General features: G+C 38.0%; 1 protein-coding gene across 1 annotated transcript in view; it reads left to right on the top strand.

The window, feature by feature from the left end:
• LOC309870262 (liprin-beta-1-like) overlaps positions 1-13,983 on the top strand; it is a gene marked incomplete at both ends in the record, with an annotated part of 52,911 nt that overhangs the window by 13,173 nt on the left and 25,755 nt on the right. Inside the window, 6 exons of the mRNA XM_082742445.1 lie at positions 1,081-1,173; positions 1,496-1,588; positions 2,942-3,056; positions 4,902-4,934; positions 6,276-6,337; positions 9,482-9,566. Coding sequence (XP_082598571.1) covers positions 1,081-1,173; positions 1,496-1,588; positions 2,942-3,056; positions 4,902-4,934; positions 6,276-6,337; positions 9,482-9,566 — 481 coding nt within the window. The remainder of the gene's footprint in view (positions 1-1,080; positions 1,174-1,495; positions 1,589-2,941; positions 3,057-4,901; positions 4,935-6,275; positions 6,338-9,481; positions 9,567-13,983) is intronic.

Here is a 13,983-nt window from a genome sequence, read left to right as displayed (position 1 = left end):
GTTAAGCATTGGTGGAGTCTTGATGGTTTGTAATCAAAAAAGAAATCCTTTCCACAGTATTTGAAGTTGGTATTGTGTGGCATTCTGATTCCCTTTTCCTACTGTCTGGGCTCTAGACAAAAATATGTTACTGTTTCTTAGAACACTTAGACAAGTTTTACAAGCAAATTAGTTTTTGTTTTGTTTTGTTTTTTTTAATGTGAAAGAGAAAAGCTTCTGGCTGTATTTGTATTATGAAAACCTTAGGATTATTTTCTTTTTTCTGTTCCAAATGTAACATTCATGTTATGACAATGTATTTGTAAATTACAGGGCCCTCATCCACCCTCAAGCTGAGAATCCTTGGTTTAAAAGGTTTACATTTCAAAAAAAACAATAAAAGGATTTAAATTCCATTCCATTCTCCCAGACTGGGTTGATGAACAATCTATATTTTTGTTAGACAAAGGAAGAAATTGTAAAAATATTTTTATAAATAATCCACAGATCACTGAAAAGGCCCTAAAAGTAATGGCTTTACTAAAGAAAATTTTTCTAGTTAATTTTTAAAGTTGGAATCTATATGGTGATTTTTAGTCCAGAAATAGCTGATGATTGATGTATGCGATTGGCTACCTTTGTTAATCAAAATTGAAAGTCACCTTTTAACTCTTAAGCATAGGAGACAAACTGAGGGTTGCTGGAGGGGTGGGGGGTGGGGGGATGGGGTAAGGGGGATGGGCATTAAGGAGAGCAGTGATGTGAAGAGACTGGGTGTTATATAAGACTAATGAATCACTGACCTCTACCTCTGAAACTAATGATACATTATATGTTAATTATTTGAATTTAATTTTTAAAGAATTACCTTTGATTTCCATAATCTCATGATTGTGGGCCAGATGCATGGAGAATTTAAAATAGTGTTTTAACTAGAAAGATGCTTTGGGCCTCAGGGAGATACATTTATTTCCATTTGTCTGATCCAATTCCTACAACCTGAACCCAGGGGCTTGTTGACTAGGTTTCCAAGCTGCTATTTTGGCCTACATAGGTGTGTTGTTGCTTTCCTGATATGTTTCATTGTTCCTCCTTTGACAGGGGCTAATGCAAGAGATCAATGATTTGAGGTTAAGAGTCAGTGAAATGGACAATGAAAGACTTCAGTATGAAAAAAAGCTGAAATCAACCAAGGTAAGCTTTCTCAATGGCAAAAATTTGTAAACAGCCTGCCTCACTTACCTATGATCCATAATACAAGTTCTCAACTCAATAGATGATAAAGAAGTTATCTTACAAGTGAATGAAATTTCCCCCCAAGCTGGAGACTTTCTTGAATTTGAACACCACTATTCTGAATTTTTAAAAATTGGGGCTTTAACTAATCTAGTGAAACATAACCTGTTATTTCTGTTAGTTAACCTAACCTCCTTTATAAACCGATACTATTTTCTTGGATATTTAGGCTTGTCTTTTTCTATCTGTGGTTTCTTTCACACCTCTGTCTCTCTACCAGTCTTTAATGGCCAAACTTTCTAGCATGAAAATCAAGGTGGGTCAGATGCAGTATGAAAAGCAGCGGATGGAACAAAAATGGGAGTCACTGAAGGTGTAGTAGACTTTGGGTAATGGGGTCCTGGGCCTGTTTGCTTTCTGGCTTGCGCTGTTTTGCCGTGATAGTGTTTTTTAGTAGCATGTGCATTCATCGTGTGTGTGTCATCTGTTTTTTTAAAAATACATTTAAAAAAGTTGATGGAAGGGCCAGTGCGATCCCTGATGTTGTTTTCAGAAACATATGAAATAATTAATGAAAAATAATAAATGGGCAAAATAAAAATATTCATTTAGAAATTTGATCTCATTCTCTTAGAGTACCTGAGATCCAAGCTTGGTAAAATAGTTGTAAAAATGCACCTGGAAAAAGATATCCATTTTGCCTCAGACTGCTTCTTCCTTTGGGACTTTCTTACAGGTTAACTGTATCATGACAGTGAGTTGAAATTACTGCTGTAAAGAAGCTTTTTGCCAGTGCTACTGAAAATTCCTTGTACTTGGGATCCATGCCTATCATAAGTAAAAAGTATAGGGCCAGCTTTCTTGCGTCTTTGGAGATCTTCTCATAGTACTAAACACAATACCTACCTTAAGAGACTGAAAATAAAATGTTTATCAGTTATAAAAATACACTTATTAGCACTGCATAGCTTTATTTTCTGTGCTAAAATACAGCCAGCAAAATTTCAGTTTGCTAAAGCTAATTCTTCACCAAAATTAAACTGAAAATTTAACATTAGTAAATAGAATATTGGACTTGGAATCTTTAATAGCTACATAGTAGACAAGAAGGGGGGGGGATTTAAAATCTGTTAAATCTTTTTTCCATTGTTGTGGGAGACTCTGTCCTTTTATTTTGGTGATGAAGATGAATTAGTTAGTCCCATGATTTGGCTAACATTGTTCACCACTTGCTACCTTACCCATCAATTAAGCTCTGCCTTGTTCATGCTCAGGGAACATGAATGCCATCTTGAAATACTAAATAAATCTCAGTCAAGTCTTGATATATATTTTCCAATTTGCATTTTATTTTGCTTTTATGACACTCGGGGTCTAATTTGATTATCATCCTGGATTAACTGGGGGAGGGTTTTTTTTGTTTGTTTAACATAAGCTTTAAAACTTAGGCTACTCAGGTCCTAATTACACTTTAAAGCATTTTGTTTTAATTTGGTCACACAGAAACTTGAAACACTTATTCCAGAATTATTAGACATTGACCTTCATTAATTGTCTTGCTTCCTGCTTCCTCTTGCCACTGTCTGGTTTCTGAAGTCTGCATCTAGATTCCTATCGTTTTTGTTTCATTCCCAAAAACTCATTATTGACTTAAGAGTTAACATGCTCCCTGAATATTCTCCTTTAGTCATAATTCCCTGTTGTAAAACGAGCTTATCATTTGTAGGACGAACTGGCATCTTTAAAAGAACAGCTGGAAGAGAAGGAATCTGAAGTAAAAAGGCTACAGGAAAAACTGGTGTGCAAGATGAAAGGAGAAGGGGTGGAAATTCTCGATCGAGGTGGGCACATACATTTGACATTTGTTCTCTTACTTTCTTAGAAACCTCCCTGTGCAGCCCTCCCTTCCTCCCCACACCTGCAAAAGAACCCCGTGTCAGTGGTGAGTCCTTTCAGAGAAAGGAGAAGGGTAGCGGAAACCAGCTGAGGCCAGGACAGCAGGGCCTCCTCCGAAACTCTTCCCTGTGCCTGGGGATCTAGTAGCTTCCTCTTCAGCAGCTGGAGGAGAGCAACTCTGTACTTCATGCGGTGTTTATTATGCATTACTAAGTTGTGAATTCTGTTGAGACAGTTCTTGTTCTGATGGCAGTACAAGGAAGTGATAAAAAGCATTAAAAGGGAACATTATCATGTCCCAGGTTTAATCTCCCTCTGAACTGAACTTGAAACAGCATGAACTAAGAGATTTAGAAACCGTTCCTTACACTTTTGAGAGAAGAGAGGAAAGGACTTTGCATCTTTGGAAGATCAAGGAAAATTTCTTATGGTGGACTGAGCCCTCAACCTGCTAGAAAGCAAAAATAATCCTCTTTTTTGAAAACGTGTGTGAATTTATCAAAAATTTTTCTCATAACTGAGGAAGTTTGTCTTGAATATTGTATGGACTGTCATTTTTAATACACGTTATATGTGATAGAAAATAACTTGAATGAAATGTGTTTTTTATGTTATATTTGGAAATATAAATGCACAGAACACCTGACAACACTAGGTTTGATTTAACCTTTCTTTGCTATTATAAATCACTGTGGCATGCAAACTACAAAGCAACTTCTGACTCTTGAAACTAAAAATTCCATTGAGTGTAGCTTTAGTACATTTTTATGTGAGCATCGGTAACCTCACTGTCTGAATAATGAAGGGCTTCAGTTAGGTTACCTATAATGTCTTTCTTGGTTCTAGAATACCCTGGCTTTATATCCCTGTAGTTGTAATTCCCTATGGATCAGAAAGCTAACTCATCAACCATTGAAGGATTTTTCCCCCCTTGTGTATTTTGGCATATAATAGAATTCTGGCGTTGTGTTTTTTTGTTTTTTAAGGAAGCTCTACACTCAACATGGGGTTGGAACTCACCTCCCCGAGATCAAAAATCACATACTATATACTGACTGAACGAACCAGCAAGGCATCCCTAGATTTGTGTAGTCTTTAAAGGACGTTCACAGATAGGTCATGCCTTTAGGGTTTTAAGAATAAAATGGAATCATGTTGTGGGCTAGAGGACGTGTTGGAGTAGTGGTTCCCAAAGACGGACGCTGGTCTATGAACTGCTTATCGCCAACACACAGCCCGATAAACACAAGAGTCGGGAGCAATGTTTAGAAACTTCATAGCAATCTGATGTTGGCATAAGATCTCACTGCGTGATCAGTGGACTCATCTCATTGAACGGGAGGTAGACCACGTCAGAGTCATTGAATTTGAGTGGTGAGGTTCATGTGTCCTAAGCCAAGTGCTGGGCACATTCAGGAAAGCCATGTGCTGACCCGTAATGGAAATGTTACAACCAAACATCACTAATGGTGTTTTCACCCCGTAGAGTATAAGGACTGCTTGTATTCCACAGACCTAACTTTAATATGCTAGGAAATCAGGGTTCACAGAGAAGAAGTGACAGAGGTAGGAACTCAAATCTAGGTCTTTGGATGAATTATATTCTCTTTCTAACCTTACACAGAGCATCATGCATTGCAGTACCATTCCTAAAGCCACAAAATAGTGTTTAATATTCAGTTTTTATAGGGTTAGCTTCTTTATCTTAGGCAAAAGACTAAATAATAGTACTTTAAAAATATTTATTGTTGTATATACTGACTTCCAATTCGATGGGTTTTCCTGCACAGATGAAAATTTTAAAAAGAAGCTCAAAGACAAAAGTAAGGTTCTTGGTGTCTTTCCATCAGCCTTTAAATTCACCAAAAGTACTACTTGGACTGTTCTTTGCATGTGTTTTAAAAACATTTATCTCACCAAAGATGTGAAGTTGCTTCATCGATAAGCTCCCCATTTCTTCAGAGTGCACAAAATAGAGGGTAAATAAACAAACAGTAAAAACAAGGAGTAAAAGGTCATTTTGCTGATTTCTCCCCCCTCCCCCCCCCCCCCCCCCGTTTCAGCCCTTTTGCTCCACAGGGTATAGCAGAACACCCAGAGTAACAGAGGGGAGGAAGAATTTTTTTTGTAGTTCGGGAGACAGAGTATCAGAGGAGAAAATTACTTTTCAAGGTTTTGTAGCCCACTTCTTCCCTGAGATCTACATTAGGAACTAAACATACCCTGTTGGTGTTAGACAAGATTGTACCCAGGCTGATTAACAGAACCAGCCTCATCGAGATAAATCATTAATTAATAGACTCTTTCCTCCAGATGTTGAATTCTTACACCCAGAGAATTGGGCATCAAAAAAAAAAAAAAAAGGCAATTTCTACAGAATATACCTTCATATTGAAAGTGTTGTATCAGTGATGAATGATGCATTTTAAAACTTACCTTAAGTAGTAGTTTGTTTGTTTTTCTCAGAAGCAGGTAACCTTAGCTCAATTTTTTTTTCTGTTTGAATTTTTTTAATTTGTGATTTCGTTTTAGGTTGACATTTCATCTTAAAATATTGGTTCTTTTATTATTAAAGTAATGTGCTTTTGTATTTGACTGTCAAATTTTAAGGAAAATCACATTTACCTTTTAAAATAGTGTCATAAATGATGTTTATAGATGAAGCAAAGTACTTATCCTTCTGTATGGAACCTACAACCACCTTCATAGCATGACTGCTATAGATGCCACATTCCATCAGGCTCTTGCCATTCATGCCTCCATCTTGGTTAAAACTGAGTATCCTGTCCTCTGCTTATGTCATTGTGTACACCGTCCATCGCTTTCGCCCACTGCTTTCTAGGTTTCTTGTTTCTTTTTTTTTTTTTTTTAATTGAAAAGCCGTGTTTTTATGGTTGTAGCACTGAAATTTCACCTTCCGTGTTCTCGTGAGGATTTTGTTATTGCTTCGAGAGAGGGTAGTTAGCTCTGACCCATATTGTTTGCTTCCTGGAGTGATAACTATTCAGGCGACATGGAAGGTGTTCATTTTTCAGATTTTCCCCAAAAGAGGATATGGACGGTAAACATTTCATTAAAACACTTCAGTCTGAAGAGTCAGCCCCTTGTTATTGTCACACACCTTAATAAAACTGACTTCTGACGTGTTCTTGTGATATTTTCAGATATTGAAGTGCAAAAAATGAAAAAGGCTATGGAATCTTTGATGGCAGCAAATGAAGAAAAGGTATCTAGATGAAATTAAAGTATTTATGTGGGTGTGTACCACCATTTTGATCACTCCATGAGTTTTCTTGAGATATGCCAGGTTGGAAGAACCCTACACACTACTGATGTTGAGGGACAGCCGTTCTGCCTTTCTACCTTCATGTGCCTGCTCTCGGTGATGGCAGTTGTCATTGTGACTGTGTGGGTAGAGTGGTGACCGGCAGCACTGGGTCCACTGAGATCTCCCTCTCCCACCTCCCTGTGAATCTGGAAAAATGTTCAAGCCCTCAGATCATTTCTTTATATTCAGGTGGGAAATGAGAGAAAGGATACAGTCCATAGTGCATCCTTTCTGGGCTCGCATGAACTCTGAAAGGGGTGGTCCCTGACAACTGTTAGCTTCCCGATGAGGTTAATTTTCTTCATATCATTTTCTTCACACTCCTGGATTCTTTCACATGAGGGATTGTCTCTGTTCTCCTGAGAGGTGAGATACGAGAACAGAGGCATCAGTACCATGAAATAAAATATGGCCCTAGGCTGTCTTTTAGCTTTGTTGGCCAAATGCCAGGGACTCCAGAGTCTTCTTTCCTGTTGCTTCACTGATTTCATTCTGATGAGAGCAGGGAAACAGTGTCCTCTAAAGCAAGGTGTTTTTTCATGGCCTACCTGATCAGCCATATACCCAGCGGACAGCATCAGTCGGGTTCAGCTCGCATCATCAGAACTACTCTTACACCTCATGTTACTCAATGAATAGGACAAGGAGGCATTTTCCCAAGAAAAGAGTCATTTCAAGGAAGTAAAAAAACAAGCAACTGCCAAAGAACTTTGCCTTGATCTTTTTGTCTCAGCTTGTTTCTTTCTCTAATTCTTGTGTTCTCTGTTTTACTCTATATTTTTGCCGTTCATTCTCTTTATTTGCTCTTTATTAGGAAATAAACTCATTGCCCTCTCCACCCACCTATATTTAGGTTTCTTTTTGCTAGTCTTTACCACTGTGGAATAAAAAGGAAAGTCATTAGCAAGGGGCCCATGTAGTTTTTACTTTTTTTTTTTTTTTAAGATTTTATTTATTTGAGAGAAAAACAGCGAACAGGGAGCTTGATATGGGGCTTGATCCCAGGACTCTGGGATCACTACCTGAGCCAAAGGTAGACGCATAACTGACTGAGTCCCCTCGGTGCCCCCATAGCTTTTACTTTTAAAAAAGTAATCACAAATTCATTTAGTCTTAATTTCTCTCTCTCAAAAAGCATCAATAACAAACAAATCTCCCAGTGTTGACTGAGGGCTTACTAGACATTCAAACTGCTTTAGGAGCACCAACGCTGACATAAGTTTTTAGTAGTTCCAGAAGGCTTCAAAGAGGTTGCATTTGAGCAAAATCTGAGGAAAGGCAAGAGTTGTTTATCAGGAAAACGAAAGCTGCTAAGGAGAGTATCTATGAACTAAACATGTCTCAAAAGCCCAGACTTGGCACAGCCTAGTGCATGTTGGGAAAGTTCAGAATGAGATAAGGTAGAGGGGTATATGACGCTGACATTTACACAGGTTGACAGGGTTTTTGAAAACCTTATTTTGGATTTGAGGGCTCCTGGGTGGCTCAGTTGGTTAAGCACCTACCTTCGGTCAGGTTACGACCACAGGGTCCTGGGATTGAGCTCCACATCAGGTTCCCTGTGGGAGCCTGCTTCTCCCTCTCCCTCTGCCCCTTCCTCCTGCTTCTTCTTCTCTCTCTCTCACCCTCTTTTTGTCTCGAGTAAGTAAAAGTCTTTGAAGTAATTTTTTTTTGGGGGGGGGGATTTGAGAACAAGTTTCTAGTTTGAGTAATGAGGTGAATGATAGTGCCCTCAAAGAGTTAAGGGAATCTAAGCTCAAGTACCAGGGGCAAATAATGAGCTTAATTTTAGAGACATTCACTTCGATGTGCTCATGGGACTTTTAAAAGGAGATTTCTCATAGAAAGTTGGAAAATGAATCTAAATTTGGGGGTTAATGTATAATTATAGATGGGGTAGGGAGTGAACCCAGTCCATTTTAGGAAAAATACAGAATTATAGATTTTCGGAGACTAAGCTATAGTTGATATGTAAATTAGCTTTTGCTCCATGACAAATCACATTTATTATTTCTCATACTTCTGATGGTTGATTAGGGGGTTCTCCTGGTCTGGGCTGGCTTTGTTGATCTCTGCAGTTAGCTGGTGGGTGGGATGGGGCTGGATGGTCTAGGCTGTGTGACTCACATGTCTAGTGATTAACATCCTTGCGTAGATTGGGCCCATCTGGGATGTCTCTTTTCCAAAAGATATCTTGTCTTCCATTAGACTAGCCTGTGCTTCTTCACATAGTGAAGGTTCCCTGGAGCAGAGAGAGAGGGCAAACCCTAACCACATTTGTTGATATCTCTTTGACCAAAGCAAGTCACATGGCCAGGCCCAAAACCAGTGAGAGAAGAGCTAGGGAGCCCATTTTTTTAGGATCCACCAGAGTGGGGGTAAAGGACAAAATCTTAAAGCACTAACATTTTATAGACTGGGCTGGGTAGATAGTGGAAGTAGAATATCTATCTGGTCAAGGGATTAAGAAATCAAAATAGAAGAAAAGAAAGAGTGGAAAGAAAAGTGAAGGAAAAAGGAGGAAAGAGTGGGGTCAGTCAAGTATCAGAGGTCAAATTAGAAAAAGGATGAAAAGTTCTCTTATTTTTAGTAAATGTGAAGTCTCTGATGACTCTGATGACTAATTGGTACAACTTTGTTTTGAGAAGAGAAAGGCCAGATTATGATTGATGACAGCAGGTAAAGACAACAGGTGTAGTAGATCTTTCTTTCAAGACCTGCCCATAAGTTGGAGAGGAGAATAATTAAAGTTGATTTTTTTCTTGTTTTGTTTTTGTTTTTGTTTTGTATCTTATTACCTTGTTTTGTTTTTGTTTTTAAAGATGGCAGCTGAAGGATAGGATCTCTAAATTTAGAGGTACTTTTTCTCTATCTCTGATGTACGTAGGAAAACTGGTAAAATGTAGATATTACCAGTTTTACTAAAGTTTAGAAATATTCCTTGAATAATGTAAATAATTCATGTCTCCCTATTCTTTGTGTTGCAATTACTTTTACTGTTTAAAGTCATAGTTTAAAGATGACAATTTATTTTATTAATAGGATCGGAAAATAGAAGATCTTCGACAGTGCCTGAATAGGTACAAGAAGATGCAAGATACAGTGATACTGACCCAAGGTAAAAAAGGTACTGTAGCTCTATAGGTTTTTCTACTTTACTTGATTTTAAGTGGCTATGAACTTTAACATTTGTTTTCATTTTCCTGGAATATCCATTATTCCAAAATAGTTTGTTTATTCATTTATTCAACAATATCATTAGGAAACAATATCACACACTTTCTTGGTGAGTAGGCCAAAGAGAATACTGTGGACTGGTTGGTCAAGGAGAACCTCTGTGTGGAGTTCATCAGATAGCATTCTAGACAGAACAGTGTGTTCTAGAGCCTGGGGGGAGGGGCATCTGGGTGGCTCAGTGGGTTAAGCATCTGCCTTCAGCTCAGGTTATGATCCCAGGGTCCTGGGATCGAGTCCTGCATTGGCCTCCCAGATCAGCAAACAGTCTGCTTCTCCCTCTACCCTTCCCTCCTGCTTATACTTTCTCTCTCTCAAAAATAAATAAGTAAATTTTATTCATTCATTCATTTATTTGTTTGTTTGTTTGTTTGTTTGTTTATTAAAAGAGCCTATGGGGAAAATGGGCTCGGTGTATTTAAGTAGTAAAAAGACCGTTGTGACTGACTGGAAGGAAGTGATCAGGGGGAGGATGAGAGGAGATGAGCCGAGCGGATAGAAGTTAGCGTTGGCCAGGTCAGGCAATGTGAGGCATTCAGCTCTGTGAGCCCAGAGGGATCCACGGAAGGGTTTTTACAAGTCTGCGGCATTTTCGTAACAAATGGACCATATTGGGAGGAGGGAGCAGTATCAGAAGAAGAGAAGCCAGTCAAGAGGCTCTTGCAGGATTCCAAATGGAATGTTAATAATGGTACTGATTAGAAACACATTTTGGTGTTCGAACTAACACAGTGGTGTGACGAATTAGATGAGAGTGAAGAAGAGGAAAGAATCAAGAAAGACTGATGTTTTTGACTAAAGCGACCGGGGGTGGGGGGTGGGTGTGTGATGATTCCATTTACCAAGGTAGCGAAGCCTAGTGAGGGCGCACTGAAATGATTAAGGGGGGTTGTGTTCAGCTTTGAATGTGTTAAGTTAAAACATAAAATAAAACCAAAACCATAAGACATCTAAGTAAAAATAGTCACGCTTTGATGGGGATTAAGGAGTGCACTTGTTGGGATGAGCACAGGGTGATGTTGGGAAGTTTTGAATTACTATATTGTATACCTGAGACTAGTATTACACTGTATGTTAATTAGAATTAAAAACTTAATAAAATAGTTATGCCTTTTGATGTGGTATTATTCTATAGGTGCATGGTTCAGTTGGCCATCCTCAAATGTGGAAAATCTCTGGGGGTCATTTAAAACAAAAGTGTTAAGAACGTTGGAAGTTTTCTCATTCATTAGCAATGCAAGGTGGGGTTATTTGCTCTAAAAGTAAACATGAGTAATAAATTTTTTCAGAGATACTTGTGAAATACTCAGATTTTGGAATTTCAATTTCGATGAGTTCAAAAAGAAAGAAAATCCTACTTCAGACGAGGATTTCTGAGAGGGGAAAAAAAATGGATCTTCATCTTATTTTCCACAGGACTTAGTGTATGTTAAAATTTTAAATATCCAAATGAGCAAGCAAATGAACCTCTGTCAGTGTTCTTACAGCGATTCTCATCACTCAGCATTTTCTCTGCCTTCAAGAGAGTGTCTCTTTTTAGACAGTATTGCAAATTAACAAGTGATTAATTTTTACATAGTCATAACATTTATTTTTTTTTAAAGATTTTATTTATTTATTTGACAAAGAGAAAGATCACAAATAGGCAAAGAGGCAGCTGAAAGAGAGGGGAAAGCAGGCTCCCTGCTGAGCAGAGGACCCTGAGATCATGACCTGAGCCGAAAGCAGAGGCTCAACCCACTGAGCCACCCAGGCACCCCTGTAGTCATAACATTTAAAACAGTATTTGATTTTATAGAATCTCAATACTGTAGTTTTTATATTTAAAAATCAAAGGAAAACATTAATTTCTATAATTATGAAACATAAGAAAATCAAGAAAAGAGGTATTCTTCATAATTGCACTGACATGATCATTTTTGTCAGTTTCATGGGGTTTTTTGTTGTTGTTGTTGTTTGTTTAATCTGGTTTTGTTTTAAAATAGACTCCATGACCAGCATGGAGCCCAACATAGGGCTTGAACTCACGACCTGGAGATCAAGACCTGAGCAGAGATGGAGTCTGACGTTTGGAGCACCTGGGTGGCTCAGTTTGTTAAGCGTCCGACTCTTGCTTTCAGCTCAGCTCATGATCTTATGGGTCGTGAGATCAGGCCTTACCTTGGCTCTGCACTCAGGTGGAGGCTACTTGAAGATTCTTTCCTTCTGTCCCTCCCCTGGCTTGTGCGTGCATGCAATGCTCTCTCTCTCTCAAATAAGTAAATAAAGCTTAAAAAAAAAAAGAGAGAGAGAGAGACACTTAACCAACTGAGATACCCAGGCACCCCTCCTGTACTTTTTTTCATCTTTTTTTAATGCATATAAAATGTGTAGAAAAAGGAGGTTGTTTTTCGTTTTCTTTTCCAAAGTTAGTTGTATTATTTTACATTGCCAACAGCAATGTATCACTTGCCAACACTTGGTATGGTATTTTAAACTTCACAATCCTGTACATTTGATATGATTTTGATTTAATTGGTTTAGTGTTTAAGTATTCTCGTCACAAGTCCCTCATGATGAAAAGTATTGGACATCTTATCATGTACTTACTGACATTTGTATATTAAAAAGAGGGAGTTTTTAACCACCATTGAAAATTATGTCCTGTTCTAATGAATAGTTTATAAACAGTGATTTCTAACTAGTATTTGTATTTACTTAGTCCTTAGAGAATGCGAATAATACCTACATTTTAATGAAATTAGAATAAATGCCTAATAAAAATATAAGAAGGTAAGTCTAGTTAACAGCTTTAAATGAGTTTAGGATTTTGTACTATTCAGAGAATAGTGTTTTAAGCATCAATTTTTGGTTTTAAAAAAGAATATCTGACATAGTTGTTCAGCAGCTAATCCTTTTCATTGCTGAAGATGTAGAAGTAGTTCTCAAAGTTGGCCGCTTTCCTGGGTATGTGGTTGCATTTGTCCATAAGGCTGTTCTTTCTTCTTTAAAATAAATGGCACAGAAGGATCATCTTAAGGAATCAGAAGATTGCCTATTGTTGTTTTTTCTTCTTTATATGTATGTGGTTTTTGTTTTGTTTTGTTTTGTTTTGCTTTAAGAACACAGAAAGGATGATGTGAGTGCTGTGAAATGTGTAAACCTGGCAATTCACAGACCTGTACCTCTGGAGATAAAAATACATTATTAGTTTATTAAAAATTAATAAAAAATAAGAACACAGAAATGATGAATGATGAATATTGAGTTTCTCATGGTGACTGTGTTGCTGTTCAGAATTAGTTTTTTTACCACTGATATTCTCCAGCTTGGTTGTTTCTTTCTTTTTCTTTTTTTTTTTTTTTTTTAATTTTTTATTTTTTATAAACATATATTTTTATCCCAAGGGGTACAGGTCTGTGAATCACTAGGTTTACAAACTTCACAGCACTCACCAAAGCACATACCCTCGCCAGTGTCCATAATCCCACCCCCTTCTCCCAAACCCCCTCCCCCCAGCAACCCTCAGTTTGTTTTGTGAGATTAAGAGTCACTTATGGTTTGTCTCCCTCCCAATCCCATCTTGTTTCATTTATTCTTCTCCTACCCACTTAAGCCTCCATGTTGCATCACCACTTCCTCATATCAGGGAGATCATATGATAGTTGTCTTTCTCTGCTTGACTTATTTCGCTAAGCATGATATGCTCTAGTTCCATCCATGTTGTTGCAAATGGCAAGATTTCATTTCTTTTGATGGCTGCATAGTATTCCATTGTGTATATATACCACATCTTCTTGATCCATTCATCTGTTGATGGACATCTAGGTTCTTTCCATAGTTTGGCTATTGTGGACATTGCTGCTATAAGCATTCGGGTGCACGTGCCCCTTTGGATACCTCATTTGTATCTTTAGGGTAAATACCCAATAGTGCAATTGCTGGGTCATAGGGCAGTTCTATTTTCAACATTTTGAGGAATCTCCATGCTGTTTTCCAGAGTGGCTGCACCAGCTTGCATTCCCACCAACAGTGGAGGAGGGTTCCCCTTTCTCCGCATCCTCGCCAGCACCTGTCATTTCCTGACTTGTTGATTTTAGCCATTCTGACAGGTGTGAGGTGATATCTCATTGTGGTTTTGATTTGTATTTCCCTGATGCCGAGTGATATGGAGCACTTTTTCATGTGTCTGTTGGCCCTCTGGATGTCTTCTTTGCAGAAATGTCTGTTCATGTCCTCTGCCCATTTCTTGATTGGATTATTTGTTCTTTGGGTGTTGAGTTTGCTAAGTTCTTTATAGATTCTGGACACTAGTCCTTTATCTGATATGT

This window comes from Mustela nivalis (assembly GCF_964662115.1).
Source record: "Mustela nivalis genome assembly, chromosome: 7".
Taxonomy (NCBI): domain Eukaryota; kingdom Metazoa; phylum Chordata; class Mammalia; order Carnivora; family Mustelidae; genus Mustela; species Mustela nivalis.
Note: the sequence above shows the minus strand (reverse complement) of the source record. Positions and strands in the feature narration are given on the sequence as shown.